Raw genomic sequence first — 15,608 nt, 5'->3', positions numbered from 1 at the left:
TCCTCGGAGACTTTCGCCCAGCGCCGTCGGGCTTCCAATGCGACTGTCTTCACCGTCTCTCTTCTGAGCTCGTTCATCGTTGTAGTTCATCGAATCAATATCAATGGCGACTGAAGGAATGCGTTGCGAACGGCTGATTATATTATCACCTCTGAGCCTGTAACTCTCCTCTCATACTACACAGTCAACGCGACCTTCCTCCCACCAAAACCCGACTTATACGCCGAAGGAGGCAAGTCTCGCGTCAATCAATAACAATTGAACATCCGCCCATTTTGGGCGTCGTGTTGTCATGAGCAGTGCTCTTCCAGGATCACGTTGTTGTTGTGGAGTGGTGTGGCCGGGTAGCTTTTGACTGATGCGCTCGATGAGCTGCACGGTGAGCTATTGCATTCGCCCTCGCTGTGTGTCACACGATCACAGTGAACTTCATGGTCCGATAAGTGCGACATCGAGTGTCCTCGCGGCTTGGAGCTTGTCCAGTCACTCTCCTGCCGCGGTAAGCGGTACTCTGACTTGGCAGGTGGACGCCGGGACAACAACGAAGACTCGCTCGTAAGGGATAAATTGTCGGCGAGTCGGGCCGCCACATCCGCATGTCTTTCTTCGTCGGCTCGTGTCTTCGGTTTAGCGGTCGTACTTGAAGCACTCGGGGTGCTGGCATTAGGCAGAGCTACACTAGGACGCAGCCCCGGCTTCCCACATCGCTTACGCATCCGGATCTCCAGTTCTTTCTCGATACCGACAAAGTATCGGTTCATGGCATTCATGAATCGTCGGCGGTATGAAGTGGGGCTGATTACCGTCGGATCTCGGAAAGTCAAGCTCGCCTTGGACGTCGACTCCATCTTCTTTAGAAAGTCAAATTGATGCAAGTAATCAATCAGTCCAACGATAACTTGGCGTTTGTCCTCGTCAAAGCGCAGCAACTAAAAAGATCCAGAACAGCACATCGTTAGTAAGCACCGGAAGTAATCAACTGTAACTTCAAGTCTGATGGGAAGGCAAACAGGACTCACCAGCGAGTAGTCGATGACTCCAGCGCGATACAAAAACCCGGTGTCGCTCTGAATAGCAGCCTCGATTATATCAAGGTCCGGTTGAGCTACTGGAACCGGCATGCGCTCGGAAAAGTTACCATCCAACAGCACCGGCAAGTTCATGGACACTTGCACGTTTGAAACGCTGTTGAACGATTCGTGGCGGTCTTCCTCGTCGCTGCTGGAAGCGTAGTATCGACGTCGGAGAATTCCTTTCAAGTCGTACATTTGTCCTGGTGGGAAGCCGTACGAAAAGTTCTCCATGATCACCACGTACTCCGTGTGCTTCAACAAGCGTCGGCTGTGGCTGAGCTTGAATAGACCGACGATTTTCGTGATCACCGTTGGCATCGGGACCTCTACCACGCGCGAAATAAAGTTAAAGTACTTCGGAGCCATGTGGACAAACATGTTGAACTCGACCACGGAGATTCCCTTGAGCACGTAGCGTTTATCATGCGTCTGTAACAATAACACAATAAGTGCGTTAATACAGACTGTCAGGTTTACAACAATGGTCCAAACAATCGACGTACCATCGAAAAGAACGCGCCCGACTTGCCTCCACTGGTATCCCACCTCTTGCTCTCAATGATTGAGTTCAAAAACTCGACGTTCCCCGGAACGGTAAGCGCACGCAGTGCGTGGAACTGTGCTGCAAAATACGCCACGCAACGAACCTCGTGGTTCGTAGAGCCAACCGCGTAGGAAAACTTCATAGACGTATGCTGCAAGTCCGTCGAGCGCAACTTGCTTAAATAAATCACCTGCTTCTTGTCAGCCACAGTCACCGAGTTTGTGGCAGTAGTCGCATTAGAACTTGGAGACGCATCGCCCGTCGATGTGGGGATGTCTGGAGCATCTTCACTTTTCGGCGGTGACGGAGCGGACACTTCACTCACGCCCATGTTCTCAGACGCGTGCAGTTCTTCAGTGATATTCACCTTATGCTCGAAATGGGCTTCCAGCTGATCAATATACGCCGGCGAGCAGAGAGTGTAGCCGATTAGCGAGCCAATGTCCTTGTCGTGAACCTTCACCACGTAGCCATTCACGCCGTTTGGGAGGTCGAAATGGCCCTCACGTAATCCTGCCGGTATTTCGGTGTACGGCTTTATCCTGATAGCATCAGATGCGTGTAAACTGTGGTTATTGTAGCTCACAGGAGAGCTGATGGTACGATTCGACTCCGGAACAGACGAACTGCGCTTGTCGTGCCTCGCGAAAATGAGCGAATTTGGCCGCTTGATCTCAAGAGAAGATCCCGATGTGTACGATAACTCCAGTTTCCCCACGGTCGAGTTCGATGTGTTAGTTGATAGAGCGCTGTCGTCACTTAGACTAGGCTGCTGATGGTCTTTCTCTAAAGACGCACCGTCCGTAAACCAGTCCAAGGGAATACGACGCTTTGTAGGCGACTCGGCCACAATCTTCTTGATCGTAGCATGCTCCTGGGATGGAGCCAACGAAATGACACTCTCACGGAGCCGACAAACCAGTAAAAACAGCTCCTTCAGCAGCATATTGCATCCAAGAACGTTGGTACGCTCCGATTCGAGCGTCGCCTTTGCGTCTACTCGAAATGATGCGATAGATGCATCCACTTCAGTCCGGAGTCTCTGGATCTCTTTCATAGGTACACAAGGCACCGTCGACGGTAGAAATTCCTGCGCCGTGCATAGATTTTCCTCCAGGATAGCAATATTCTCGGATATAAAGGCGGCAGCCAGCTCAACTTTCGAGTCGAGAATTCCAGTGAACTGCTTCACATAGTCACGACGGCAGATTTCGTCCGTTTTGCGTTTGGACTGCATCGTCGACGAGATGAACTTGTACGGTCTCCATGCTCCACGATTGTGCTTTTGTTTAGCGCCGTTACTTTCTCCATTCATTTCGTTCACCATCGAGGAGCTGACTATGGATCCGTCCTCATCAGTAGATGAGCGCATGCGTCGGAAACTGCGACTTCTTGTACTCGATCCACTTTCCGATTCATCCGCAGCGAAAAATGACGCTCGACTACGTACAATCATCTCACTGAGCGCTGAGATCCAGGAAGCCCGGGATGTGCCGTCCACTGCATTTAATCGTAACGTACGCTCTCCATTACATACCGAGAACTGGAACTGACGCGGCTTGGACGACTCCTCCACCAGCAGCGTCGTATGTCTGTCAATCAGCTCCTCACTTACTTGAATCATGGACGCTCGGTCTCTTAAACACACAAGACTGCTGGAATCCCATCGCAATAAAAAGTAACGCAGCTTCCAGCTCCGTGATAGCGTTCCCCGTAGACCCAGCCACCCTTCTTTCTGAATGTCGTCGTCTGTAAAGTCCACACGCACGAAATTCGACGATCTTTTCGTGGATCCAAGCTGGAAATACGCCTTCAACGAGTCTCGATACACGCGGTAGTATCTGTTTGGGCCCTGCGTATCGGACAGTCTGGATTCACGCTCGTACGTCGGTGATGGCGCTGTGCTGAGTCTTGACTGCTCCGAATCGGCTTGTACTGCGGACAATGGCGTCCGTACGCGCGTACGGATCCACCTACGCCGTCTCAGGAAGTGATAGTAACCGCGCTTGACCTTACTTGTGCCCTCAGCTAGACGACAGTTGATGCGTTCAATAGACGAGCCGTAAGTCCATCCTTCCTCGTCGCACTGCGTGTAGTCGCTGTCGGGCATCCAGTCGTGGCTCCACATCCAGTCGGAAGAAGGTAGCACGCCCACCTCAAGCTCAGGAGCCTCCCGGACGCCATTGAGGCGGTCGTCGCGGTCCGAAACGCGCAGTGCGACGCGAGTCAGTGCGTGATACGTGTTGCCACTGCGGTCACAGAAGCGCTCGAGCGTCCAGCCATGGAAAGGCTGCAGCACCTGCACCTCAAAGGCCTCCTCGACCACCGAATCCATTCGGCGCTGCGTCCTGATGCGGCCCGGACTGCTGCTCGCTACTCCTGTTGACACTCCGCACGCTTCGAAGACTAATTGGCAGTGGAAGTGAAAGAGAGAGCGCAAAAGAGGGGGGCTACTATTTGAGGGAGGCCTAACCCTGTCGTCGACGTTACATTTGTGGCCAATTATGCATGCGTATGGCCGAGAGAGATTCATGTTTCAGCCAATGAGTGGAGACAAGTTGACGCCTGCAGACGGGCGCGGAACTGCGTTTTTTGACAGATCGCAGTGCAAATAATGGCTAGGAGGCGAGGCGGCGACGACTTTTTTTGCCTCAAGAACTGCTGCCGTAGTGCTGCCGTCGGCGACATCAACTCAAATACTGCTGTCTTCGCCTTAATGGGCTCCGATTCATGGTGGTTGCTGGGAGTTTCGCGGTACAAAACGTAACTGACAATGGTGCCCCGGCACAATGCTACAGATACACATAGACTGGTCTCGTTCCACCCAGCAGTACGAGCCAACACCAATTGCATTTGCTCGAGCAGAGCTTCGAATAAATGATGTTTGCGCGCTTTGGATCTCGAATGAGCTCATGTATCCTGCGCGTCGGTGATCATTTAATGATTCATTGTCCTCGGAGACTTTCGCCCAGCGCCGTCGGGCTTAACCCACGGCCTATCTTGCCAAAAATATCCAGGCAAGTGTCCCATCCCCGTTTTGCCTGTCGTCGTTGATGGACACTTCCTGTCCGCCAAATCAGGGATTCAGTCCAGTACCATCATCTTTCACGATTACACTGGAAATGACAGCGAGTTGACCTGCGGGTCCAGCGTATCATCATCACCGTTATTTGTGGTTTCCATCAAGACGACTGCAAGTCAGGATTCTCATTAAACTGGCACAAGAATCTCAAGTCAGTTTGCGCTGTCCGACGTCGGTCGGTGCTGTCCCAAGCACGCGACCGGTGTCCGATTGTTCGTCTCCTTTTTGGAGACCGTTCGTTCGACCACCGAGATCCGGTTGTTGACTAAGAACCTGCATTAGAAACAAGTCAAACTCGCTATCAATGCTAGAGCGAAGCAGCGATAAAATGCATTATAGATGTCTTGAGCTGTCCGTCGCTCTGGCCTAGTGCACGTTAACCTCACGTCGGATGACATCGACCACCTCGTCATCCTCAGCCTCAGCGGAGTCGTGCTCGTCAGCCGTGTTAACGTTGCTAAGGTTTCCGTGGCCGAAACCTCCTTTGCGTGGACTGCTGTTGTCGCCGTACTGGCACAAATTCGTAAGCAACGGGATCAGATATTTGTTGTCGAACTGCAGTGCTCGCATGTGCCGGTGAGGCTTGACCGTCTTGTCGAGCGCCGCCTCCTCCTCAGCCTGTCCATTCGAGACAAATAACAACAAAGAGGCAGTATCATCAGCTGCTGACGAACAACGCGTACACTACGGTCATGTCTTACCGTCAATCGTGGGATGCCACACTTGTCGAGCACCGCAACGGTGCCGCCGCCCATGATGATGATCGATAGCAGCACAACAATCAACGTCGTGGCCACAATTTCCGGCCGCTTTTCGCCTGGAAAAGATTTGGATAACGCGAAGGCCACAGCACCGCGCATACCGCCGTACCAGATCACATGCTGCTGATTCAGTGTGATCTTGGAGGCATTTTTGCGCAGATTCAGCACGTAGGAGAGTGAGTACACCGCACACCCTCTAGAGAATAAGCAGAAGGTTGCCATCCAGACGATAAGCCAGAATCGGTAGTATTCCGTCAGTCCAAATGCTGATAGCCCCAGGTCTGTCAAACAAAGGAAGTAATTTGTTAGTAGATCGACAAAAATATTTGTTTGGTCCCTGCACGTACTCAAGAACACCGAAGTTTCAGCCATGTGTGATAGCGTGTTGAATACTCCAGAGCATCTACAAGTTCATAAACACACAAACATCAGTGCAGATCACATAGCCATACCAATCAGAATTCGTAGACTTACACGTCACGAGCTTCCGGGGTCAGGTTGGGCGATGCGTAGTGCTTCATGGAGACACCAGCGAAAATGACAGACACAACTCCTGACATCCCCAGGACTTCGGATACAACAAAAGGTATGTAGGCGAACATGACGAAGACGCCTACTTCGTGCAGTAAATTGCTGCGCAGGTTGCCATACTTGAAGAGTAACGCTGGAATCATGCCAAAAATGACTCCGATCATCGTTGATCCTGTAAGCACCAAACCGAACTCGAAGATGGCGAATAGCATGGGCTTGAACTCGTACGAGTGGCCGATGAAGCGGGAAAACGTCTCGAAGAGGCAGATTGCCACCGCGTCGTTAAGCGAGCTCTCTCCGAACACGAGGTAGAATAGTGTCGGGTCAACGTGGAGCTCCTGAAACACAGCCAGGATGGAGACGGCGTCGGTAGCGGAGATCAAGGAGCCAAAGGTAAGTGCCTCCGCCATCGATAACCTCAAGACCCAGCCGAAGCGACCGACAGTGTAGATGCTGATGCCCGTGACGACACTCATGATGAGTGTACCGAGGATCGAGTAGACGAGGATCGGTGTGATGTTCTCGAAAAAATAGCGGCGCTTCATGGTGTAACCCGAGTTAAAGATAATCGGGGGTAGCATGCCGACAAAGAAGAAGTTGGGGTCGAAGTCCATGAGCTGCACCGCGATCGTGCTCGAGTTCATGAGCATGCAGAAGATGCTGGCCAGGATGCCAACGCCGATGGTCGCGGCAGCTTCGGGTAGGAAATGCCAGTGTAGTTTGTGCGTCACATGGTTGCACAGGATGATGGCGATCATTAGCAGGAGCAAGAAGGTGGCGAACTGGAACGCAACCGAGTATTCCTCATTGATCTCCTCGATGATGTGTTCATCGTATGAAGACGTCATGAATGCGATGAGATCTCTTAGACCTAGCGACGAAGTCTCTCGAGTGTCTCTGAACGCGCACTCCGATTGCAGACTGCCTCAAGCGTCGTCAGCACTCAGCGGTCTCTAGAAACCGCCACACAAGGATCCTGCTTGTTGCTGGACTCGAGAATGCCATGTACTAAGGGGTCGCCAGCTATTCTCGGCATCCAGCGGAAGCTGCTCAGACGCAACCTGATCGAGATCGCGTTGGCTATGGATCTGACGTCCATAGAAGGTAGATAGATACCAGCCACAAACTGTCTTGTGGAGGTAGATCCGCGCGAGGATGCCACGCTAGTGTCGACACACGCGGATGCACCCGAGTCGCTCAGTGGCAGAGACTCATGCAGCCTGTCAATGCGGTCACTTCGGTAATGATTCTGAATTATTGTGGGCGATGCGCTGATTCGCTCTGCCATTGGAGATATTGGTAGTTGCTTTGAAGTGGCCAGTACGCACAGCTTCGAAGCCAAGCACGCCACTGTTGCGGGCAGCAAGCTTGCCGCGCTTGATACACGTTATGTGGCTGCCAAGCCGTTATGTTGCCGTTGCTGAACGCGCCTAGCCGCGAGCTAGAGCTTGCGATAGGAGCACATTGCCATCGACAATTCCATCTCTTGCTGACAACTCCATCCGCATTCTGGACGCCGAGTCAGCTTTTGTGCCTGCGACTACTTCTGTACTACTTCAGTACACGTTACTTTATGCGCGGTACTTCACATCAAACGGCGCCTCTCCCGCCTGCCTGAGTTGAGTGAGCCAAAGAAGGAAAGAACCTTCAGGGCAAGGGCGGCCAGCTCCAGCGCTAGACGCATCTAGCTGCCAGCTGCATAAGCCAATCAGCCTCTCCAAGACAAGCACTCTGGAAAACGCCAGCGACTGTCAGTTGTCGCCGCATTCGCAGTCAACCAACGGTTGCGTGGGTGGTGGTTACGCGGTTACCGGTAATTTTCTCCCCGAGAGATCTACCGCTGCTTGAATAGTTCGCTAAGGCACCAGATCCAAACTGCACCATGCTCTTCGGCTCGCAGTACGACGAGGACGGCGGCACCGACCATAGCGGCAGCTCCACGACGCCACCGCAGTCGGTGCGCAAGAAAAAATCTGCCGTCTCCTCCCGCAAGGGCAAGACAAGTAGCCGACGCGACAAGACTCGCCCCAGTATGGCCGGCGCCGCCTCCGCTGTCATCGCTGCTGGACAGAGCAGCCCTACGCGGTCTTTCGACTCGACCAACTCGTCGTCTGCGTCCTCCATGTCCTACTTCCCGTCCAACCAGCGCAACGGGGGCACCAGCAACTTCAACTACTCAAGCTTTGGGGACACCAGCGTGACCGGTAATGGAAATGGTATTGCCACGGTGAACACGCCGACACTGGTGTCTAAGACGCGGCGACGCGTCTCCAAGAAGAAGGCCGAGAGAATCAAGAAACCCAAGCGACCAGTGGACCGTCAGTGCATGTATCCAAGCGTGTGGAAGCAGCTACAATTCCGCAAGAAGATCGTGCAGCTCGCCTCTAATCTGAGTGAGAAGCCCATCTGTGTCACAGGCGTGGACGGCTTTTTGGCCTCGTGGATCGTATGTGAGCTACTCAACCGCGGCTACCGCGTACGCGGCACGGTGCAGAACGGCAAGGACGACATCTCGGGCTTGCTACAGCTCCCGAACGCCAGCAAGAACTTCTCAGTCGTAGAGACGTCGCTTCTGACGCCTGAGGCGTGCGACATGGCCGTCCAAGGTGCGTGCGTTGCTGTCCAATGTGATGTCTAAGATCTTTACATCTGATAATTTACTGTATTTGGTTCCACAGGGTGCGACTTTGTGATCCACACGGGCACGCCGTCTTCATGCTCGGTGCGAGACCCTCTATCCGAACAGCAGGAGCCTGGAGTGCACAGTATTGGCAGTCGGATGCACTGCATCATTCCCATGATGACGAACTTCATTCAAGCCTGTGCACGTTCACGCATTAAGCGAGTTGTGCTGACCTCGTCCATTGCTGCGATGGCCGACTCGGTGACGCCGGACTCGATCATCAATGATGCCTGCTGGAACGTGACGTCGTCGCTGGAGAAGAATCCGCATTTCTTGAGCTTAAAGCTGGCCGAGGAAGCGGCCTGGCAGCTTGTGGATCAATTGCCCAGTGATCGTCGTATCGATCTGGTGACGATGAACCCGGGAACGTTGTTTGGACCGATGCTGTCGAAGTCGAAACTGGCGCCTGGAAACCAAGTCATTTACGACCTGATTACGGGCCAATACTCGGCGCTGGTGGATCTGAATTGGAGCATGATCGACGTTCGTGACTGTGCTGTAGCCCATATTGCTGCCTTGGAGAACAATGACGCTCGTGGGCGATACATCTGCGTGAACAGGAGCGTCTGGATGAAGGAGATTGTCGAGATTTTATCCAACAATGGCTACAGTGGCCGTGATTTGCCGTGGAGAGTGGGTCTGCCTCGCTGGGTTGGGCGGTTGCCTGCGTACTCGATCCAGCTTGGACAAGTCGGCGCGTCATTGTATGCGTACGATCCTACCTCCGTCCGATCTTCGCCATATCTTGGCGACAAGCTTGTGGAGCATCTGAATGTTCGTTTCCGCACAGTCGACTCGACGCTTGTGGAATCGGCGAATGATCTGTTGAAGTGGGGGCTCATCAAGCCCTGGGCTGAAGATCACGAGGCTCTCGAGTGCGGATGCTGCCACAATCCGTTCACATTCTATCGAAGAAAACACCATTGTCGGGTGAGTTTCTGGCGAGTTGTTAGTGGTGTATGATGAGTATGAACTTACAGGTTTTTATGTGTTTTATTCTGCAGGAATGTGGTGTGATTATTTGCAACGACTGCTCCATGTCTCGAGCTGTTGTGGAAGGCACAGAAGGACGCGCTCGGTTGTGTGATAAGTGCGTGAAGGGATCGATTCCAGACCTGCTCGAACTGTTGAGAGATGAAGATCCAGACAAGAAGCGCACGGCAGTGGTTGCGTTGGAGTCGTTGATGGAGAACCCATTGAATCACGACTACGTCACTCGTTTCGGCGGCATTGTGCTGCTAATGGACGCGATCCACCACCCTGACGAATCTATCTCGTCGCATGCTGCTGGAGCGTTGTGTGCGCTGTCGTTAAGCGTGGCCAGCACGCTCCAGATGGTACTTGAAGGAGCAGTCTTGCAGATGCTGGAGGTCGAGGAAACGCTTAGTACGTGGGCTATCTGCCTACAAGCTCTTCGCAACATCTGGAAACAGATCAACCGGCAGGATTTCCGACGGATGCTGCACGCTGTGGCTCGTGTATCTGCTGACGCCAATATCGGTAGGGGAGTACGATACGAGTTGGTGGTTTGGGCTTGTTCTAATGACTTGTATCTGTTTTCGGTGCATAGGCGAACTTCGGGGTAACATTCTGCTTACGTTTGTGCACATGATGGATGCAGAGGAGGTCCCCACTCTTTTATCCGAGGGACTCCTGTCGGTGCTGTATCACATGCTGCAGTCTACTGCTGAGTTCCCACGTTGTGCAGCTGCGCACGCAATAAAGCACTTGGTGCCTGCTGGATATGACCCGGATGTGACCATCGATGTGCCGCCCTACGTCGTGGATGACCACGAGGAATTGTTCCTGAATTCCTCACTGTCCGATCTTCAGTTCCTCGTCAAAGGTCACATCGCGCCGATCAATGCACACAAGGTCGTGCTGTTCTTCCGCAACTCGTATTTCAAGAACATGGTGAGAGTGAGTATCGTTTGCATGCCCTTCAATATCTTTTCTTTGCTACACGTCCACTATGGTATGCAAGGTGCTAACAGTTTTTGTTCATGTACAACAGTTTGGCACGGCAACCAGTCAAACTGCAGTCATTGAAGTCGACAACTGCAGTTATGAAGTCTTCTCGATTTTGCTGCGGTTCCTGGTACGTTTTGCTGATATAGTCGCCGTAAATAAGCGCTAATGGTAGATGCTTTGGTATGCAGTACACTGGCAAGGTGGACATTACAGCAGATGTAGCTGAGGAATTGCTGCGAGCATCGTCGTTCTACTGTGTTTATGAGCTGCAGAAGCGTACGGAGGCATTCCTAAGCGGCCAGATTTGTGTGGAGAACGTGGTGGACTTGTTGACGCTGTCTGAAGAATGCAACGCCGACGATCTCAAGAAGAACTGCGTGCCGTTCTTGATGCGACACATTCACGAAGTCGTTCGCTTGCCTGCGTTCGAGGAACACCGTGTGCGTTCGAGTGAGGAAGTACTGAAGGCTCTGACGAATATGCTTGGGCCAGAGTGGGAAGTAAGCTACGCGAAGTTCAAGAAGTCCATTGGGATTAAGGACAAGGACAAGGAAGACGAGGAGCCTGTGGAGGCAGAGAAGACGGACGAAGAGGATGAACCACAACCGACAGTGCACCAGGTGAACGAGATCCAAGAGGCCCCACTATCGCCGCGTTTCCTGCTATCACCCGTGCCTCCTCCCAGCTTCTCGGGCAACACATCCGCATTTGCGACGGAGTCACCGCGGCTGAATACCGTGGGAGAGGACAAATTGACCGAGGGAATCCAATTTATGAAGACTTTTGGCAACGAGGACGTGCTCTTCCGACGTGCTCGCAACATCTCGGAGGACTTTTCGGAGGGGTTATCGGAAGGCGTGTGCTAGTTTTAATGATTTATATGAGCTGAAGGCGGATGGACGATGTGTGTGCCTGACAAATAATCGATATGAAGCTTGCAGTTGCAGTTGTTGGTATCATCTTATTCTCTTTTGCAACGGCCTTTTAGTTTAGAGCGTCACGGTTAGCTTGAAATAGCGTCACGACACAAACCACAAAACAGATTACAATTTGTAATATACCGATGTAAATACGGTATTTAATACAGTCTATCGTATCTTTTCGAATCAAAACTGGTTTTAATATGCAAATAAGACCTGTTTTTGCACCAATTTTCTTCTCAGGAGAACAACAGACACAAGCATTCCGCAGGCGCGTGCCTTGATGGGAACAGAGCTGCTGTAGATCCCAATGGACGTCGCCAGGACCAGGGCACAGCAGCACGCGGACGAGGAACACAAGGCGCGCGGCGACGTCGTGGTGCGCGTTGGGGACGCGTCCTCAGGCGCCGTCCACGCGGTGGCGCTGGCCTCGACCAAGTACGTAATTCCGCTTCCACTTGGGTTAAAACTGCACCAATTCGCCCATAGAAAACTTGCACCTGCTCATACAATCTTCTATATATTTGTCCGCCTAAACAGTGTCGTTGTCGAGGAGCTACGAGAGGAGCTGGAGAGACTCAGCGGCGTCCCCGTTGCCGATCAAATTTTACTGGGCGGTCCGCCCTTCGCGCGGCTAGACCCTCGCCGCGCTGTCGAGTACTATGGACTACCAGCAGTAAGCTACAACTCGCTAAGTTAAGTTATTTCAAGTTGAAGAGAAGGTCTCATGACGTTTACTGCTTGCAGGAGGACAAGGAGGTGTTTTTGTACGACCGCCGACTGCTGTCACAAGAGGCGGCCACGCCTTCACCCACAGCGGCAGCTCTAACTCCAGTCCATGTCGAGTGTACGGTGTTTTACTATTTTCTTGTTTTTCCCCCTAACTTTTGTCGTTGACTTATTTGTTTAATTTATTGTAGTGCCGTCGCAGCCTGTGGCTTCATCGGAAGGCTCCAAGATGCTGAGTGAGAGTTCGCATCCGATGATGCGTGCTCTAGTGGAGTATGAGGGCTACTTCCAGTTACAGGTCAGCCAGAGTGAGGTATTGGAGAGCAGTACTCGTGCCAATATTACTGCTAGTGAGCGTGGCGCACAAGAATTGCAGGTCCAGGAGCGAGCTATCGCTGCAGCCATCGCCAACCTGGATCTGTTTAAAACATCGATGATGAAACACTTTACACCGTTCTGGGCGGATTTCCAGGCTACGAACGAAAAACACGAGCGGCTGTTGAGCCAGTTTGACAGCTACCTGGAGGCGCTGGCTACAGTGGATCTGCACCCAGCACTGGCGACAGAAGAACGGAAGACTCTCTATGACTGTATCCCTGTTGAGAAGGAGCGTGAATGGGCGGCGCAGTGTGAGCAGTCGCACACGCATGTACGAGGACAGGTGCTGAAACTTCAACAAGTTCACGATGAGGTCTGCAAGGAAGTGACAGACATGCTGGCTGCTCATGCAGAGGCAAGTCGGGAGTACGAGGAAGCAAGTACAGAACTGGAAGAGATGAAAGCGCTGGGGAGTAAGCAAATGAACATCACAAACACCTTGCGCGGGAATCTACAGTACGTGCTCAGCAGCATAGAGGAAACGTCAACGATAGCGAGCGGAAGTAACCCTATGCAGGCGTCCACGAATGCTCTAGACGTATGTCGGCGCATCGATGAGCTGTATCAAGGCCAACAGAACATGGTAAGAGTTGATAACGATTTGTTACGTACCAATGGGTGATGCTTACAGCTTCTTGCTGCTCTGACAGGTGCCTGATGCACAGAAGTTGGTTGAGGATATCGTGGCTCATGTGGATAAGATCGCAGCCAAAAAGTCCAAGACGTTTGAACGAGTGCATTCAACTTTACGCCAAATTTCGATCTCACAGTCAAAGATCCGAGATTTTGAGAACTCACTGGCAGTTTTTCGCGAAGCTTTAGCTGCCCAGAAGAAGCACTTTTACGAACTAGAACATTTGGACAAGCTACCAGGTAAGGTTTATTGCTTTATATTTTGTCGCAGTCCTTAAAATCTGACTTGATTTGCATGGTAGAGTCGTATGCGGCTTGCTTGAAAGAGATATCAAGGCGTCTTAAATATGGACGAATGTTTTCGGATCGTATTCAGTCCATGGCTGAGGAACTTGCTCAACTTCGAGAGGATGAGGTAGGTATGACTGCAGTTTATTCGATCTATGCTCGTACTTACGCTGTGCTGCTAAGGTTCAACATCGTGAGGAATTTTTGCGCAGCTTTGGCCAGCATCTACCACGCGATTTCGTCTCTGGACTAGCAGAGAAGCCGTCTCATTGTGAATTCCGTATGCGTCCGTTTGATCAAAGCCTTCCTTTAATTGAGGACGAGGGCGAACAAGAGTTCGCCTCGTACGAAGACAAGGAGCGTCCGCCTTCTGAAGAATTTGTTGATTGCGAGGACCAGGGTAGCTCCTCCGAGTCAACCAACAACGTGGATCTACTCCAGGAACGCTGCAAGGAACTGGAAGCTCGAGTGTCGGAGCTCACAGCAGAGTTGGAGCAGTCAAAGAAGAATCTGTACTACGATGGATCTGGGAGCGAGTCGATTGCTCGCTCGGACTTATCCAAGACCAGTGCACGTGAGGGAGACAGTTCATGCGAATTCCCGTTGGTGCTTGCATTGGCAGCTACAGCTGGTGGCATGACCAGCTCCTCGGAAGTTGACCAGTCTAGCAGTCTTGACCAAGAGCTAGCCACCGTGAGGCGAAACATCGGTAGGAATGTTAAGTCGAGAGGTTAACTGTCTAGGTTTCAACTAAATTATATTGTCTGCAAGGCTCAGGTGCTGACAACAAGGACGCGATCATCGCCAAGCTGGAGGTGCGTATCTGCTGACCGATATGTATGTGGTTGATATGAGCTAACTCGTGCACATTCTTGACTTCTAGAGTGAAAACCAGCAGTTCTTGCTGAACGCGGCGGCCTTTGAAGAATATCCTTTACAACTTTTGATTTGCATGTGCCTGCAGTTGGAGGAGTTTATTTGGTTGACTTACCGAGGTTTCCTTAACCGTGTAATGCGTTGTTGTTGTGCTGTTGTGTTCTTTACGGAGATTCAGGAGCGATCAAAGCGCGAGAAGCATCTCAAGGAAAACCAATTCAAGCTCCAACAGACGATCAAGGATCTCAGTAGTAGTGTTCGATCACAGCGAACATCATTGGCCAAGCTTCTGAAACTTCTTCAACTCCCCGTGGAACCGCTCACCTTCAACGATGAGGACATCGACGCGTTCGTAATCGCCAACTTCGATGCTGTCGAAACGCGTGTGAAGGAGCTGCTGGCCAGCGCCGAGTCGGAAGCGGTAGGTGATGATTGCTTACGCCTAATGCCTGATCCATTTACTCAACGATGTTGTGCCATCCAGATGCTGCAGTCGGAACTGGAAAAGCGGCAGTCCGAGCTCCGTTTGATGGAGTCCGAGCAGGATGCAAACGATTCGTTCAAGATCTCCTTCCGGAGCTTCAGTGTAAATGACCTGGCACTCTTTTTACCGACGTCAGCACCCGGGAGTGACGCACAGCGAGTGTATCTGGCGTTCCACCTCGGCTGTCCCCATCGATTCCTTTCGGAAGAATCCATCTCCTCATTCAGCAACGACGGCCAAAGGTGCGATGATTATTAACATTTGGCCACTAAACTGTTTCCTTGCTAACCTTATACTATATTGCCAGATACCCTGACTACGTTGTAGGCCGCATCGTGCTGATTGATGAGCAGACCGCGACGGAAGGCAACAACCCGTACGCACTGCACCTCGGGACCACATTTTACGTCCTGACAGTCGCAAGCCTCCACGAAAGTTAAGCATCTACACAGACACATTAAAAATCTTGCCGCATAACGTGAATGAAATGTTCGGCGGTGAAGGCGAGCGTTTTCCTGTCCTTCCTGCAGAGCCAGCATGTACACTTTTGCCTCTTCGTCTTATCCTGCACTATACGTAGTTCTATACTCTTCGGTTGTTTTCTGTACCACCGAAACTTACAGTTTACAAGAGCACATTTCCAAAGTATCACCAC

General features: G+C 51.9%; 4 protein-coding genes across 11 annotated transcripts; 2 read left to right on the top strand and 2 right to left on the bottom strand.

Moving 5' to 3' along the window:
* Positions 1-119: 119 nt before the first annotated feature.
* Positions 120-4,091, bottom strand: PPTG_10843. 2 transcript variants are annotated; one of them, XM_008906320.1, is made up of 3 exons: positions 1,577-4,091; positions 1,020-1,502; positions 120-929 (listed from the first exon to the last, which is right to left on the bottom strand). In XM_008906320.1, the coding sequence occupies exons 1-3, from the start codon at positions 3,950-3,952 to the stop codon at positions 291-293; spliced, it is 3,498 nt and encodes a 1,165-aa protein (XP_008904568.1). In that variant the 5' UTR covers positions 3,953-4,091; the 3' UTR covers positions 120-290. The 2 variants fall into 2 exon arrangements, with proteins under 2 accessions (XP_008904568.1, XP_008904569.1); XM_008906321.1 differs by having other exon boundaries at positions 120-1,502.
* Positions 4,081-8,565, bottom strand: PPTG_10842. 2 transcript variants are annotated; one of them, XM_008906318.1, is made up of 4 exons: positions 5,935-8,565; positions 5,808-5,863; positions 5,401-5,741; positions 4,081-5,317 (listed from the first exon to the last, which is right to left on the bottom strand). In XM_008906318.1, the coding sequence occupies exons 1-4, from the start codon at positions 6,837-6,839 to the stop codon at positions 5,066-5,068; spliced, it is 1,554 nt and encodes a 517-aa protein (XP_008904566.1). In that variant the 5' UTR covers positions 6,840-8,565; the 3' UTR covers positions 4,081-5,065. The 2 variants fall into 2 exon arrangements, with proteins under 2 accessions (XP_008904566.1, XP_008904567.1); XM_008906319.1 differs by having other exon boundaries at positions 4,081-5,741.
* PPTG_10841 (hypothetical protein) lies at positions 7,587-11,752 on the top strand. Of its 3 annotated transcripts, none has more exons than XM_008906316.1 (6): positions 7,587-8,597; positions 8,670-9,604; positions 9,679-10,174; positions 10,245-10,588; positions 10,689-10,772; positions 10,834-11,752. In XM_008906316.1, exons 1-6 carry the CDS (start codon positions 7,874-7,876, stop codon positions 11,509-11,511), a joined length of 3,261 nt encoding a protein of 1,086 aa, XP_008904564.1. In that variant the 5' UTR covers positions 7,587-7,873; the 3' UTR covers positions 11,512-11,752. The 3 variants fall into 3 exon arrangements, with proteins under 3 accessions (XP_008904564.1, XP_008904563.1, XP_008904565.1); XM_008906315.1 differs by having other exon boundaries at positions 10,245-10,594; XM_008906317.1 differs by having other exon boundaries at positions 10,245-10,772.
* Positions 11,753-11,782: 30 nt separating this feature from the next.
* Positions 11,783-15,608, top strand: PPTG_10840 (hypothetical protein). Of its 4 annotated transcripts, XM_008906312.1 has the most exons (12): positions 11,783-12,003; positions 12,106-12,241; positions 12,313-12,412; positions 12,486-13,255; positions 13,323-13,545; positions 13,608-13,720; positions 13,777-14,302; positions 14,371-14,408; positions 14,477-14,520; positions 14,638-14,890; positions 14,954-15,195; positions 15,261-15,608. In XM_008906312.1, exons 1-12 carry the CDS (start codon positions 11,876-11,878, stop codon positions 15,391-15,393), a joined length of 2,706 nt encoding a protein of 901 aa, XP_008904560.1. In that variant the 5' UTR covers positions 11,783-11,875; the 3' UTR covers positions 15,394-15,608. The 4 variants fall into 4 exon arrangements, with proteins under 4 accessions (XP_008904560.1, XP_008904559.1, XP_008904562.1 ...); XM_008906311.1 differs by having other exon boundaries at positions 14,477-14,890; XM_008906314.1 differs by having other exon boundaries at positions 12,313-13,255.

This window comes from Phytophthora parasitica (genome assembly GCF_000247585.1).
Source record: "Phytophthora parasitica INRA-310 unplaced genomic scaffold supercont2.23, whole genome shotgun sequence".
NCBI classification, from domain to species: domain Eukaryota; phylum Oomycota; class Peronosporomycetes; order Peronosporales; family Peronosporaceae; genus Phytophthora; species Phytophthora nicotianae.
This window is presented reverse-complemented; position numbering and strand designations above follow the sequence as displayed.